Genomic DNA, 14104 nt, shown 5'->3' with positions numbered 1-14104 from the left:
AGTTTCTTAAAAGCCATTATACTTTGTAATTTTTTTTTTTAAGATTTTATTAATTCATGGGAGACACACAGAGAAAGGCAGAGACAAAGGCAGAGGGAGAAGCAGGCTCCCTGCAAGGAGCCCGATGTGGGACTCGATCCTGGGTCTCCAGGATCACATCCTGGGCTGAAGGCGGCGCTAACCTGCTGAGCCACCCAGGCTGCCCCTACTTTGTAATTTTTACCACTAACATTTAACAAGCTTAACCTTATCTAATATAGAAAAATAGAACAATTCCACCATTAGAATTATCACTGCTATATTTTGATATTTTTTTACAGAAATTTTCTACATATAAATTTGTTTTATAGATACATAGTTAGCATTTAGGTTGCAGAAAGACATCTTTTGCCTTGAGTTCTATGAAATGTACTTGAATTCTGTAATACTCTTATCTTTTTAGTTCAAATGTATTTCTTCTCTAAAATTTTTTTCTTTTCCCTTTTAATTTTGTTACTCAAAAGAAGAATCATTTTTTTATTTAGCTTGTGTTTTTTTGTTTTGTTTTGTTTTGTTTTTTAGTAGGCTTCACACCTAGTATTGTAGCCCAACCCAGGGCTTCTTAAACTCATGACACTGAGATTGAGACTTGAGCTGAAATCAAGAGTCGGATCGTTAACCGACCAAGCCACCCATGGGCCCCCTTTATTTAGGTTTTTGACTCTGTTCTTGGACTTTCAACACATTCACAACAATTTTCTGTTCCTCAATAAGGAAAGACACTTGATCCTGTCAAGAACATACTTAGCACACATGGAATCACCATAGGCCCTGCTGATGTGTTTTTCGTTTTAGGCAACTTCGTAAGAACTGTGGGTATTATAGCACAAACTCCTCAAAGTCGGGGCAGCGCGGGTGGCTCAGCGTTTTGGCACTGCCTTCAGTCCAGGGTGTGATCCTGGAGGCCCGGGATCGAGTCCCACATCAGGCTTCCTGCATGGAGCCTGCTTCTCCCTCTGCCTGTGTCTCTGCTTCTCTCTCTCTCTCTCTCTCTGTGTATGTGTGTCCTCATGAGTAAATAAATAAAATCTAAAAAAATAATAATAAAAATAAAATAAAAATCTTAAAAAAAAAAAAAAACTTCTCAAAGTCAGCCTGGGCGTACAGCACATGCAGATTTTGGTGCTTTCCCAACTTTATTGGTATAAAGGTAAATGATTCTATTACCAGGGGCTTAGGACAGGCTAGTTTTGTTAGACATTTTATTGTAGGGAAGACTATAACAGTATGCCAAATGCTAGACCATTCTGAATGCCTATGGATGCCATCCCCTGAAAAGTTTCTCTAAAGAATTTTAACTACACAGTATTTTATTCTACTTTTACTGTTGTCTAAGTATTGTTATTTTGAATTCATAAACTAATGCCTATAGATTATTTCATCAAATATTTATACTAAAAATGTTTAACCATTATCCTAATTTTGGATGGTTACTTCCAATTTTTAATTCTTAGTTTCATAAATTTAAATTTTTTCCTATTAACTCTTTTTATAATAAACTGCAACAGAAGTATAATTAGGCCAAAGGAAAAAAGTGCTTGATAGATACTTCCTATCATTATCATTTTCCTGCTATAAACCAGGTAAATGAATACTATATGCAGACTTGGGATCTAATCACCAAATACCTGGCCCTGGTGGGTTGGGTTATTACCAAAACAGCTTCTTTTGCCTATATAAGGCAAGTATAAGAAGCGAGTCAGATTTTTTCTTTTTCCTGAGCCTTAGTTTGGTATGTATCACTGTTTACGATACTCAATCTTCTTATCCAAAAATAATAAACCTTAAATTTCTAAGTTTGATAGTTTTCTACATATAGATCTTACTTATTTATCACTAAAATAATTCATAGTTATACTAAACCTTCTGCTATTATGAGTTTCTATTTATTCAGGCTTTCATTTCTGAGACTGAGTGAACTAACTGCCTAGAATCCCACAAACATTTTTAAAACTATATTGTTTTCTACATACTGTGGTTGCAAATAATACACACACACACACACACAACCATCTTTTTGTTTTTAAAAACAAATTTAAAGATTATTTACTTATTTATTTATTAATGAGAGACAGAGAGAGAGAGAGAGAGAGAGAGAGAGGCAGAGACACAGGCAGAGGGAGTAGCAGGCTCTATGCAGGGAGCCTGATGTGGGACTTGAGGGACTTGATCCTGGGATTCCAGGATCATCATGCCCTGGGCTGAAAGCAGGCGCTAAACTGCTGAGCCACCCAGGGATCCCCATATATATGATCTTTTCAATTTCTTTGTATCTTTAACTGATGTGTTGGCGAAAATAAACTGAATATGTCTGAAGTTCTAAAACAGACATGTAAAAATAGTCTACTTAAATCTTACAGGGAAAAATCAATAATATTCCTTAGGGGCACAAGGAGAGAGAGTCAAATCCTACTTACCATTGCCTTATCTATATGTTTTAAGAACTATATTAAGTTCAACAATATTATTGCTATCAATAAGATGGTCAAACTCCAATGAAATAAATTTTTGAGAACAGAAAGCATATACCAATCATGTATTTAAATTAAGCAACCAAACCCACTGAAAACTGAAAGAATTTACATGATTCTTAAAATATTTTCAATGCCAAGTTAGAAAAATAGATTTCTAAAAAGGAAACAGAAACATGATATCATTATGTATTTTTTAAAAACTCTTTTCTCCCACAATATTTATATAGATATACATTTCTTTCTTTCACATTATTTTAATGTGGGACATAAACATATAAAATATGGCAGATATAAAAATTAAATCCAAAGTTAAGCTGTTTTACTAACTAACTTTGAAATATGACATTATTTCACATGAATTAAAATGTGGAGTTATAACTCATGAATACTTTCTTGCACATAAAAACAGCCAATTGGTACTATCTGGAATATTTATATATTCTATCCAAACATCGTAAAGCACTTAATTTTGAAAACACAAATGAAAATACTTGGCCTCTGAGAAAAGTTCCAATAGACAACAGTATATAAAGTTAGCATTTTATCTTTATCTTATTTTATTTTATAGTAAATTTTTTTAGTATAATTTTTTTTTAAGATTTTATTTACTCATGAGAGACACAGAAAGAGAGAGGGGGAGGGAGGCAGAGATACAGGCAGAGGGAGAAGCAGGCTCCATGCCAGGAGCCCGACGTGGGACTCGATCCCAGGACTCCAGGTCACGCCCTGGGCCAAAGGCAGGCGCTAAACCACTGAGCCACCCAGCAATCCCCATAATTTTAGTAAAAATTAGTAGAGCATAGTGATTCAAAATCAAAGAAGAATAAAATACATCTTTAAATAATTACTTAGGGGTAGAAAACAGACTTAGTAAAACTGACCTTTATTTATTTGTTTGTTTGTTTTATTTATTCATGGGAGACACAGAGAGAGAAGCAGAGACACAGACAGGGAGAGGTAGGCTCCTTGCAGGGAGCCCAATGTGGGACTCCATCCCCGGATCTGGGATCATGCCCTGGGCCAAAGGCAAACGCTCAACAGCTGAGCCACCCAGGTGTCCCAGTAAAACTGACCTTTAAAAGTTCCTCTGATGTAGGGCGATCTTGAGGGATTTTCTGGAGGCAAGAATCTACAAAGTTGCGAAAATAATCAGACCTATTGTAAAGGAAAGTATCAAGTGAACATATTGCTATTTCCTTTTACACATCCACAAACCATACAGAGAAGTTAGCATCTTGTGCAAGGATGACATGGAAATTCATGTTCATGTCTGAGCACCAAGTGTTGTATATAAATATTGAATCACTAAAATCTATACCTGAAACAAATATTACGCTGCATATTAACTGGAATTTAAATAAAAACTTAATTAGAAACAAAACAAAACACAACCATAAATCAGGGCATGTGCCTATTGGTGGGAAGGGTAATGGAAAAGGAATGATAAAAAAAGCAGATACAAAAAAAAATAAGCAGATACAATATACTATAGATTTTATGTCTATGAAAAGCTATCTAAAGCAACCAATGAATCTTTACCATTTTCCAAAGATAAATTTGCATAGATTATTTAAAAATCCTGCTCCCACAATTTAAGAAACAAACAAGCAAATGTAAAAAAAGAAAGAAAGAGAGAGGTAAACCAAGAAACAGACCCTTAACTATAGAGAACAAACTGCTGGTTAACAGCAGGGAGGTGGATTGGGGGATGGGTGATATAGGAGACAGAGACTAAGGAGTGCATTTGTCATGATGAGCACAGGGCAATGTATGGAAATGCTGAATCACTATACTGTACACCTGAAACTAATATTACACGGTTATGTTAAATAACTGGAACTTAAATTAAAAACTTTAAAAATCATACTTCCACATATTTAAATATCATGACTTGTTTTATATTGAGGCAAAATTAGGAAACTCAATTTTTTCTTCTTTGCATTCAAATTTAAGATAATGTTCTTTTCAATTTTTTTTTCTTTTCTCTAAGCCACCTCTCTTTCTTGGTTGCTACTTGGGTCAACTTCTATATATATTTTTAGAATATCACTCTATTTTGCTTTGGAGGGAGCAGTTTTATACTCAAATGTTCCTAAGCAAATGGATAAAACTTCCATTAAATCCAGAAAATCAATTAATATATTTTTTAAAACATCAGAAGTCTACAACATATTATTTTATACAGTGTTACTGATAAGAGTTCAATGAGAAAAGTAGTAAGTAATAATTACTCTGTCAGTGTTTGTCTTTCACATTTTAAGTTCCTTGTAGGCAAGAATTCTTTTTTTGAATCCTCCAAAATATCAAACAGTGTAAAGACATTCCGTGTTCACTATATTTATTAATGATATGTACTATAATGCTAAACTCTGTGCCAAAAGATTCCTTCTACATATCTCTAAATAGGTAGCAAAGATCTATGAATGCACCTTAAATATGTAATCTTTAAAAAATTAGAGTTTCACTAATTTATGCATCTACTTGTCAATTTAAAAATACTTATTAAAAAAATAATAATAAAAAATAAAAAAAAAATAAAAATACTTATTTAGTATGGTTGATATCTCCCTAGAATTTTTCAAATGTTAGACACACTTGAATACACTTAAATACACACACACTAAAATTTTCTATCACTGATAAAAACCCTAGTTTTCTAAAACTGTCAATGTGTTCTCCATAGACTTCTTTACATAAATGAGTTTAATTTTATCAAATCTAGGAAGCACCAGGATATGGAGTAACAGACCATTTGGAATATAAATATCATAATAACAATAAAAAAAACCCAAATTACGAATTACCTGATAATTCTGATAAATCATTTATGTTTTATACCTGATAAATTGTAAACCATTCCCTAATAAAATATCACTATGGGTTGTGGCAATCTATGTATTTTAGTTATAAAATATTGTTTAAATTATGCTATTTATTAAATATATATTATATATTACTTATTATATAATCAGGGTTATATGTGTTCCTAAAGTTCAAAGAAAAAAATAAAATATAAATTTTTGTAAAAAGCAATATGTGTTGCTTCCATATGGCATCATCTATTTCTGAACTGAATTACATATATGTTACGAATAGCAGATGTTAATAGAAGATAAACATAATATAAGGGTAAAATAAACCAATCTAATATTTCTTCAGCTAATATACTTTACCTAATTGAAATAAAATTATTTTAATAACATTATAACAAAGTATTTAATTTATACAATGTTGAGTTATATATGTCTCAGGAATACTCACCATTCATTAGACTGTAGTGTAGGGGATTCATTTTGGGCTATGTGATATAAGGCACTCATTGCATTCATATTAAATAAAGGAGGCTTCCTTTCCGCTGTAAAAGAAAGAAACTTTGTTAAAATACGAGCTTATTATATAAGGGCCATGCAAACATGGTTTAACAAATTTTTTTGAGGGGGTCAGTCAGTTAAGCACACAACTCTTGATTTCAGCTCAGGTCATAATCTTAGGGTTGTGAGATTAGAGCCTGTTGGGCTCCACACTGGGTGCAGCCTGCTAAAGATTCTCTCTCCCTCCTCCTCTGTGCCTCCCCTCCCTCTCTCAAAAAAATTAAATAAGTTAAATTCAATTTAAAAAATTTTTAATGTTTTGTTTTTGAAATAGTCTTAGCAAAAAAAAAAAAATTACAAGTAAAACTCAACAAAGTTTCTCAAGTGCGTCGATTTACACTAAGTTGTTGGCCTCATGCCCTACCACCCCTAAACACTTTACTGTTATTTCCTATAAATAAGAATCTTCCACTAAAGAACCACAATTAGATCAGGCCATTAATACTGATACATGACTATCATCTAATCCTCAACTCCCATTCAGATTTCAAGGAAATGTTCCAATGATGTCCTTTTAGCAACAGCAAGCCTTGATCACCTGCATCAAGGAAAGTGTGCATCTTATCTAAATTGTTAACAATTAACATAAAATTGTGTTATATAATACTTTTATAATACTATATTATATATATTATAATATTATAATACTATAATACTTTTAATACCTATAAAATGTGTAGTGATATCACTTCCTATTCCTGATATTGGTAATCTGTGTTTTCTTGTTTCCTGATCAATGTAGCTAACGGTTTATCAATTTTATTAATTTTCTCAGAGAACTAGTTGTATTTTTTTAAAGATTTATTTATTTATTTTGGGGGGGGGGGGGGAGAAGAGAGAGAAAGAAAGAGAGAGAAAATGAATCTCAAGCGGACTATCCACTGAGCACAGAGCCAGTGCTGGGCTTGATCTCACAACTTTGAAATCACGACCTGAGCTGAAATCAAGAGTCTCAAGCCTAACCAACTAAACCACCCAGGTGCATCTCAGAAAACTAGTTTTTTGTTTCATTGGTGTTCTCTCTTTTTTTTTTTAATTGATTGCTGGTTTGATTTTTTTTTTTTTTTGCTGCTTTGATTTTTTAAGTTCTCTTTCTTCTACTGATTTTAGGTTGATTTGCTCCTCTTTTTCTTTTCTTTCTTTTTAACAGTAGGCTCCATGCCTGATGTTGGGCTTGAACTCACAATGCCAAAGATCTAAAGTCACATCCTCTGCTGACTGAGCCCTTTGCTCCTCTTTTTCTAGTCTCTTAAAGTAACAGCTGAAGTCATAACCTTGGCAATTTTGAAGTATACAAGACTCTTGACTGTCCCTCAATTTCAGTTCATCCTATGACAACATTTGGGTTATACATCTTCGGCAGGAGCATCACAGAAGTGTTATATTTTCCTTATTGTATTCTATGAGAGAGTGCATGATTTTGAATACTTCTATTATTGATGGCATTCACATTGTATTACTTATGGCTGTGTTAGACTTCTTCATGGTAACTTTTTTTCCTTTGTAATTACATATTTTTTGAGAAGGTACCTTGAATCTATATTAACATCCTGTTTTCTCATAAAACTTTAATTTTCTTCTCTATTTACTATATGGGCTTGCAGTTTCTCTTTAAAAAAAAAAATTATTTATTTGAGAGAGTTAGACGGAGCAGGGGGAGAGGGAGAAGCAGGGAGCCCAACATGGGGCTTGATCTCGGGACTCTGGGATCATAACCTGAGCCAAAGGCATTTGTTTAACTAACTGAACTACCCAGGCACCCCTAGACTTGTAGATATCTATTTTATTTTTATAATCTGCTACTGTCCTTTATTTTGATGTTCAAAATGCCTCATATTTGAACAGGGAGAACCACTTTATGTTGGCTTCTTTTTGACATGGCTCTATCATTCCCTGATCACATCCTTGCTTTCTGGTACACTATGATCTTCCAGGCTCATCTTGTACTTTCCACACTCCAGATTAAGGTTTCAACCATTTCTCCAAGAAGCTATGGCAACAGGTGTATCACAGTTACTGAGGTGTCACTGCTCTTAGATTCTTTCAGTGGGTTAGGAAACACATATACATAATATGTTTATATACATACATGCACATTAAACATGTTTACTGAAAACAACAGAGTTCACTAGAATATATTCAATCCAATCAAATCCTACTGCATTTATTCTAGCTTTACCTCTTCCCTTTATTAGTCACACCCTTCTGACAATGAGGAACCTTGTTCTTATTATCCTTAATTAATATTTTCTTATCTGATAAATTCTCCCTGTAGGTAACCAGTCTCCCCATCTTTGCTACCACACTCTTGAGCAGATGCCCTCTTTCCGTCCTCAAGTTTTGAAACCCCATTCCAAGTTACTCTACAGTGTGAACATCTGTTTATCCACTCAGTTTCTAAAATCCAACCTAAACTGGGTCACTTCTCTGCAGTGTGGCCCTCTTCATCAGTCTTTATGAGGAAAGCTCTCTTCCTTTTGATCAGAGATGAACACTGTTATCAGGCCACCTCCAAATATAGAGGTACTCCTTAGACTCTAACCCAATAGGAAGTTTCCCCTATTGTCACCTCTTTACCCTACTTGGTCTCTGACATCCCATGCTGAGCCAATTCCATGACTCATGAAGGAGTCATTGCCCCTAACCCCTATGTTGTTCAAGGGTTGACTGTACTGTTGAATTTGGTTTGCTAATATTTTGTTGAGTTTTCTGGATTGACATTGACCAAGGATACTGACCTGCAATTTTTCCTTTTTAGTGTCCTTTTTCAAAAGTGACCTTTTGGCATCAGGGTAATGCTGGCCTCATAATATGAGTTTGGAAGTGTTCTCACCTCTTCTATTTTTGGGGAAGAGTTTGAGAAGGTTTAGTATTAATTCTTCTTTGTATGTTAGAATTCACCAGTGAAACCACCTGGTCCTGAACTTCTGCTTGTTGGGATGTTTTTGATGACTAATTCGATCTTCTTACTAGTAATCAGTCTGTTCAGATTTTCTATTTCTTCATGATCCAGTCTTGGAGGTTATATGCTTCTAGTAATTTGTCTGTTTCTCCTAGGGTTGTCCAATTTGTTGGCATCTAATTGTTCATAGTCTCTTGTAATAATTTGTATTTCTGTGGTATCAGTTATAACATTTCTTTCATTTCTGAATTTGAGTTTTCTTCTTCTCATGGTAAATCTAGACAAGGTTGTCTGTTTTGCTTATCTTTTCAAAAAGCCAGCTTTTAGTTTTGTTGATCTTTTATACTGACTTTTTATTTCTGCTCTGGTCTTTGTTATTTTCTTCCTTTTATTAATTTTATGCTTAGATTATTCTTCTTTTTCTAGTTTAAGTGTAAAGTTAGGTTATTTCAGATCTTTCTTGTTTCTCAATGTAGGCATTTATCCCTGTGAACTGCCCTCTTAGAACCACTTTTGTTGTTCTCATACATTTTGGTATGCTGTATTTCCATTTTAATTTATCTCAGGAATCTTTTTTATTTCTGATTTCTTCTTTGACCCATTGGTTGTTACAGTAGCATGTTGTTTAATCTCCATATATTTGCAGATTTCTAGTTTTACCCTTATCATTCGTTTTAAGTTTCATACCATTTTGTTGGAAAAGATGCTTCATATAATTCCAGTCTCCTTAAACTTATTAAGACTTATTTTGTGGTCTAACATATGATCTATCTTGGAGAATGCTCCATGTGTACTTGAGAAAAATGTGCTTTTGGATGGAATGTTCTATATGTATATGTCCATTAAGTCCATCTGTCCAACGTAGTCCATTAGTCCATTAAGTGTTAAGATCAATGCTTCCATACTGATTTTCTATCTGGATGATCTATCCATTGATAAAAGTGATGTATCAAAGTCCTTTACTATTATTGCATTGCTTTCTATTTCTCCCTTTAGGTGTGTTAAAACTGCTTTATATATTTAGGTGGTCCTACATTGGGTACATAAATATTTACAAATGTTATATTTTCTTGCTCGACTGACCTCTTCACCATTATGTAATGCCCTTCTGTCTTTTTCAGAAGTCAGTGTATTATTATTTAAAAAAATTTTTTTAAGATTTTATTTATTTATTCATGAGAGACACAGAGAGAGAGAGGCAGAAAGAGAGAGACAGAGACACAGGCAGAGGGAGAAGCAGGCTCCATGCAGGGAGCCCGAAGTGGAATTCGATCCTGGGTCTCCAGTATCAGGCCCTGGGCTGAAGGTGGAGCTAAACCGCTGAGCCACCTGGGCTGCCCATTTTTTTTTTTTTTTAATTTTTAAGAAAAGACTTATTTATATATTTGAGAAAGAGTGTATAGGAGTATGAAGGAGGGGAGTAGAGGGAGAAGGAAAGAGAAACTTAGTGGGCCTCAATTTCACAATCCTGAGATCACAACCTGAGCTAAAACCAAGAACTGGAGGCTTAGCTGTGTCACCCAGGCACCTTGTTATTTTTTTAATTTTAAGTAGGCTCTACACCCAACATGGGGCTTAAACTCATGACCCTGAAATTAAGAGTCACATGCTCTACAGACTGAGCCAGCCAGGTGTCTATACAGTCTTTGTTTTAAAGTCTATTTTGTCTGATGTAAGTATACCTACCACACCTGTTTTTTGGTTTCTGTTTACATGGAATATCTTTATCATTCCCCTTCACTTTTAGTCTGTATGTGTCCTTACATTTGAAGTGAGTCTCTTATAGACATTATACAGATGGATTCTATTTAGCCATTCTATGATTGGAGAATTTAGTACATTTGTAATTAAAATATTATTGATAGGTATGTACTTGTTGCCATTTTGTTAATTGTTTTCTGATTGTTTTGTAATTCCTTTGATCCTTTCCTCTTAATCTCTTCTTTTGTGATCTGATGATTTTTGTATTAGTATTCCTTTCTTTTGATCTTTTGTGTATCTACTACAGGTTTTTGCTTTGTAGTTACTATGAGGCGTACATAAAACAACTTATATTCATATTAGTCTACTTTAAGTTAGTAACAACTTAAGTTTGAACACATTCTAAAGTTCTACATTTTTACTCTCCAAACTCAATGTTTTATGTTTCTGATGTCACAATTTACATCTTTTTATCTTGCATATCCGTTAACAAATTACTGCAGTTATCTTTATTTTGATTTATTTTCGTTTTGCTCCTTTAATTTTCTGAAAATTTATGTCCTCTATACTTTATAATCAGAAAAAAATGGTAAATTTTATTTTCATAGACAATTGTACAATCCTGCACAAAGCCTGGAAAACAACAAAGTAGGGAACTTTTTCATCAGACTAATTGCAAACAAACACATAAACTCACCTATGAAAACGCCTGTACTTTAAGATCTCTTGGTCATAAGACATAACCAAATTACTTCAATCATTATGATAATGAAATATGATAGTATTTATTAATAACTATATTTATCAAAACCAGGGTGAGTACAATTGACTTATATTTGTTCTCCTACCTGCACTATAAGATAATAATTTGCTTTAACTCATTATCCTTAACTATTTTAAAGTAGAAAAGCATATATATTTCCAGAGACTACAAATCTAATTTGCATTGAAAATCATGATCTTGATCTCTATTTTCTAATAGGGTAGTCACTAGCCACAAGTGACTATTTAAATATAAATTTATTTAAATGACAAAATTAAATATTCACTTAGTTGCAACAGCCACATATCAAGTGCTCAAAAGTCATGCAGATACAGAGCATTTTTATCACTGCAGAAAATTTTATTGGCTTGTGCTACTGTAGACCTTTCCTCTGGAACCAGAAGCAGGCTTTAAATGTAGTTCCTAACTTAGTGCTTCATAATTCAAAACATTTGTAAGTAAAATTTTTAAAAGTGATTATGAAAGATGAAGATGCCAAAAGTATGCCAAAAACTCTAATTTCTTTAAGTGTCTCACTCTTTAAAATTATCTAAAGGCAGTCTCATCTTCAGATATTGCTTTATTTTAAGTGTAAAGACTCTCATTGTGAAGGAATTCTATTTTATTAGCTATAATAAAAAGAAGCTAGCAAGGTGCACTCAGTTAAGCCTCGGGACTCTTGGTTTTGGCTCAGGTCACAGTTTCAGGGGCATGAGATGGATATCCAAGTCAGGCTCCACTCTCAGCCTCTCCCTCTCATGTTCTCTCCTTGCTCTAAAATAAGTGAATAAACTGGACTTTAGACAGATATCTTTTTGAGAAAACAAGTGGTCAATGAATACTTTGTAATCAAATAAATATAAACATATATCAATAATATCTAATAGCACCATTAAGGCAATTTCACCATCACCAAGGGGCACATGTATCAGCCAGCATATAAAAATACTGATGGGCAGAGTATATTAACCAGCTTCTCTACATTTATATCCAAAGTTTCTTAAGAAATTAATTAGGATCTACCAGTGAGAAGAAGAATCGAGGTTAAAAGAATAGAAATTAAAACACTTTCAAATGTAAAAAAGATTCTGCAAACCTCAGAGACCAAGAAATCAGAAAAGAATGATATTGTGGTACTCTCCAAATCTCTGTTTGCTTACGCTGTCATGCTTTATTTATTTTTTTAAAGATTTTATTTATTTATTCATGAGATACACAGAGATAGAGACAGAGACAGAGGCAAAGGGAGAAGCAGACTCCCTGCGGGGAACCTGATATAGAATTCAATCCCAGGACCCCAGGATCTCAACCTGAGCCAAAGGCAGATGCTCAACCACTGAGCCACTCAGGTGCCCCAGCTGTCATGCTTTAAAATAAAATAAATAAGGAAAATGACATAGAGCTCGAAGGGAATGGTTAATGTAGGAATTACAATAAAAAGCAAAAATATCTAAAGATTATATAATTCTTTTTTTTTTATTTTTTTAAAAATTTATTTATGATAGTCACACACAGAGAGAGAGAGAGAGGCAGAGACACAGGCAGAGGGAGAAGCAGGCTCCATGCACCGGGAGCCCAACGTGGGACTCAATCCCGGGTCTCCAGGATTGCGCCCTGGGCCAAAGGCAGGCGCCAAACCACTGCGCCACCCAGGGATCCCAAGATTATATAATTCTTAAAAAATATTTTATTTATGCATTTGAGAGAGAAAGAGAACAAAGGGGGGGAGAGAGAAGGGGAGAAGCAGGCTCTACTGAGCAGAGAGCCCGATGGGGGGCTCAATCCTAGGACCTAGAGATCATGACCAGAGCCAAAGGCAGACACTTAGGGCACCCCGTCTGAACCACCCAGGCACCCCATCTGAGTCACCCAGGCACCCCAAGATTATATAATTTTGAAAAAATACTAGACTGTAAGATAGAAAGAGCTTGGTTTATAATGGAAATTATGATATTCAGCTACTATATAATGATAAGCTTTTGATTTTATTTTACCTCAATTTCCTTATCTACTTATTTTACAAAACTACTGAGAAACCCAATTTGAAAAACATTTAACCAAATTACACATGGATTTTACCTTTTTTGTAAAAAAGATTTTATTTCTTTATTTGAAAGAGAGAGAGAGCATTCATCTGCACAAGCAAGGAGAGGAGCAGAGGGAGAGGGACAAGCAGACTCCCCATGGAGCTTAAAGACTGAGGCAAGGCTTGATCCCACAATCCTAAGATCACAACCTGAGCCAAAATCGAGAGTTGGATGCTCAACTGACTGAGCCACTCAGACACCTTTCACATGGATTTTACATTTAATGTGTTATTTTCAATCTGTGGTCACTCCTAGAATGTTCAATTAAATATTCCCAATATTTACTGCTTTTAAATGAGGGGTTTTTTTTATATAAAGATTTTTTTTTTATTTATTCATGAGAGACACAGAGAGGCAGAGATACAGGCAGAGGAAGAAACAGGTTCCTCACACGGAGCCCAATGTAGGACTCGATCCCTGAACTGGGATCACGGCCTGAGTCAAAGGCAGACACTCAACTGCTGAGCCACCCAGGCATCCCTTAAATAAAGTTTAATGGAATATATTTTTTTAAAGACTTTATTTGTAAGTAATTGCTACACCCATCACGGGGCTCAAATTTACAATCTCCAAATCAAGAGTTGCATGCTCTATCAACTGTGCCAGCCAGGCACCACTGGAATATTTTTATAAGGAAAAAAAAGGGAAAGGATGTAAGACTGGAGGGGGTAAGCTTGGAGAATCAAGAGCAAGATGATAGACATCATCTTCAATTATAGTGACAAATCAATTATCTATCTGGCTCTCTTACACTGGGAATGTTAGTA

At 34.4% G+C, this 14104-nt stretch overlaps 1 protein-coding gene across 3 annotated transcripts in view; it reads right to left on the bottom strand.

Moving 5' to 3' along the window:
• TAOK1 (TAO kinase 1) overlaps positions 1 to 14104 on the bottom strand; it is a 158350-nt gene that overhangs the window by 47687 nt on the left and 96559 nt on the right. For 2 of the 3 annotated variants that reach the window (XM_038548342.1, XM_038548341.1), the window contains exons 9-10: positions 5775 to 5868; positions 3587 to 3668 (exon numbers count right to left, since the gene is read on the bottom strand). In XM_038548342.1, the coding sequence (XP_038404270.1) occupies positions 3587 to 3668; positions 5775 to 5868 (176 nt within the window). The remainder of the gene's footprint in view (positions 1 to 3586; positions 3669 to 5774; positions 5869 to 14104) is intronic. The other variant, XM_038548343.1, reaches the window with a different exon arrangement.

Source organism: Canis lupus, chromosome 9 (assembly GCF_011100685.1).
Source record: "Canis lupus familiaris isolate Mischka breed German Shepherd chromosome 9, alternate assembly UU_Cfam_GSD_1.0, whole genome shotgun sequence".
In the NCBI taxonomy this organism is placed as follows: Eukaryota; Metazoa; Chordata; class Mammalia; order Carnivora; family Canidae; genus Canis; species Canis lupus.
The sequence above is the reverse complement of the archived record's forward strand: the minus strand, read 5'-3'. Positions and strand labels throughout refer to the sequence as shown.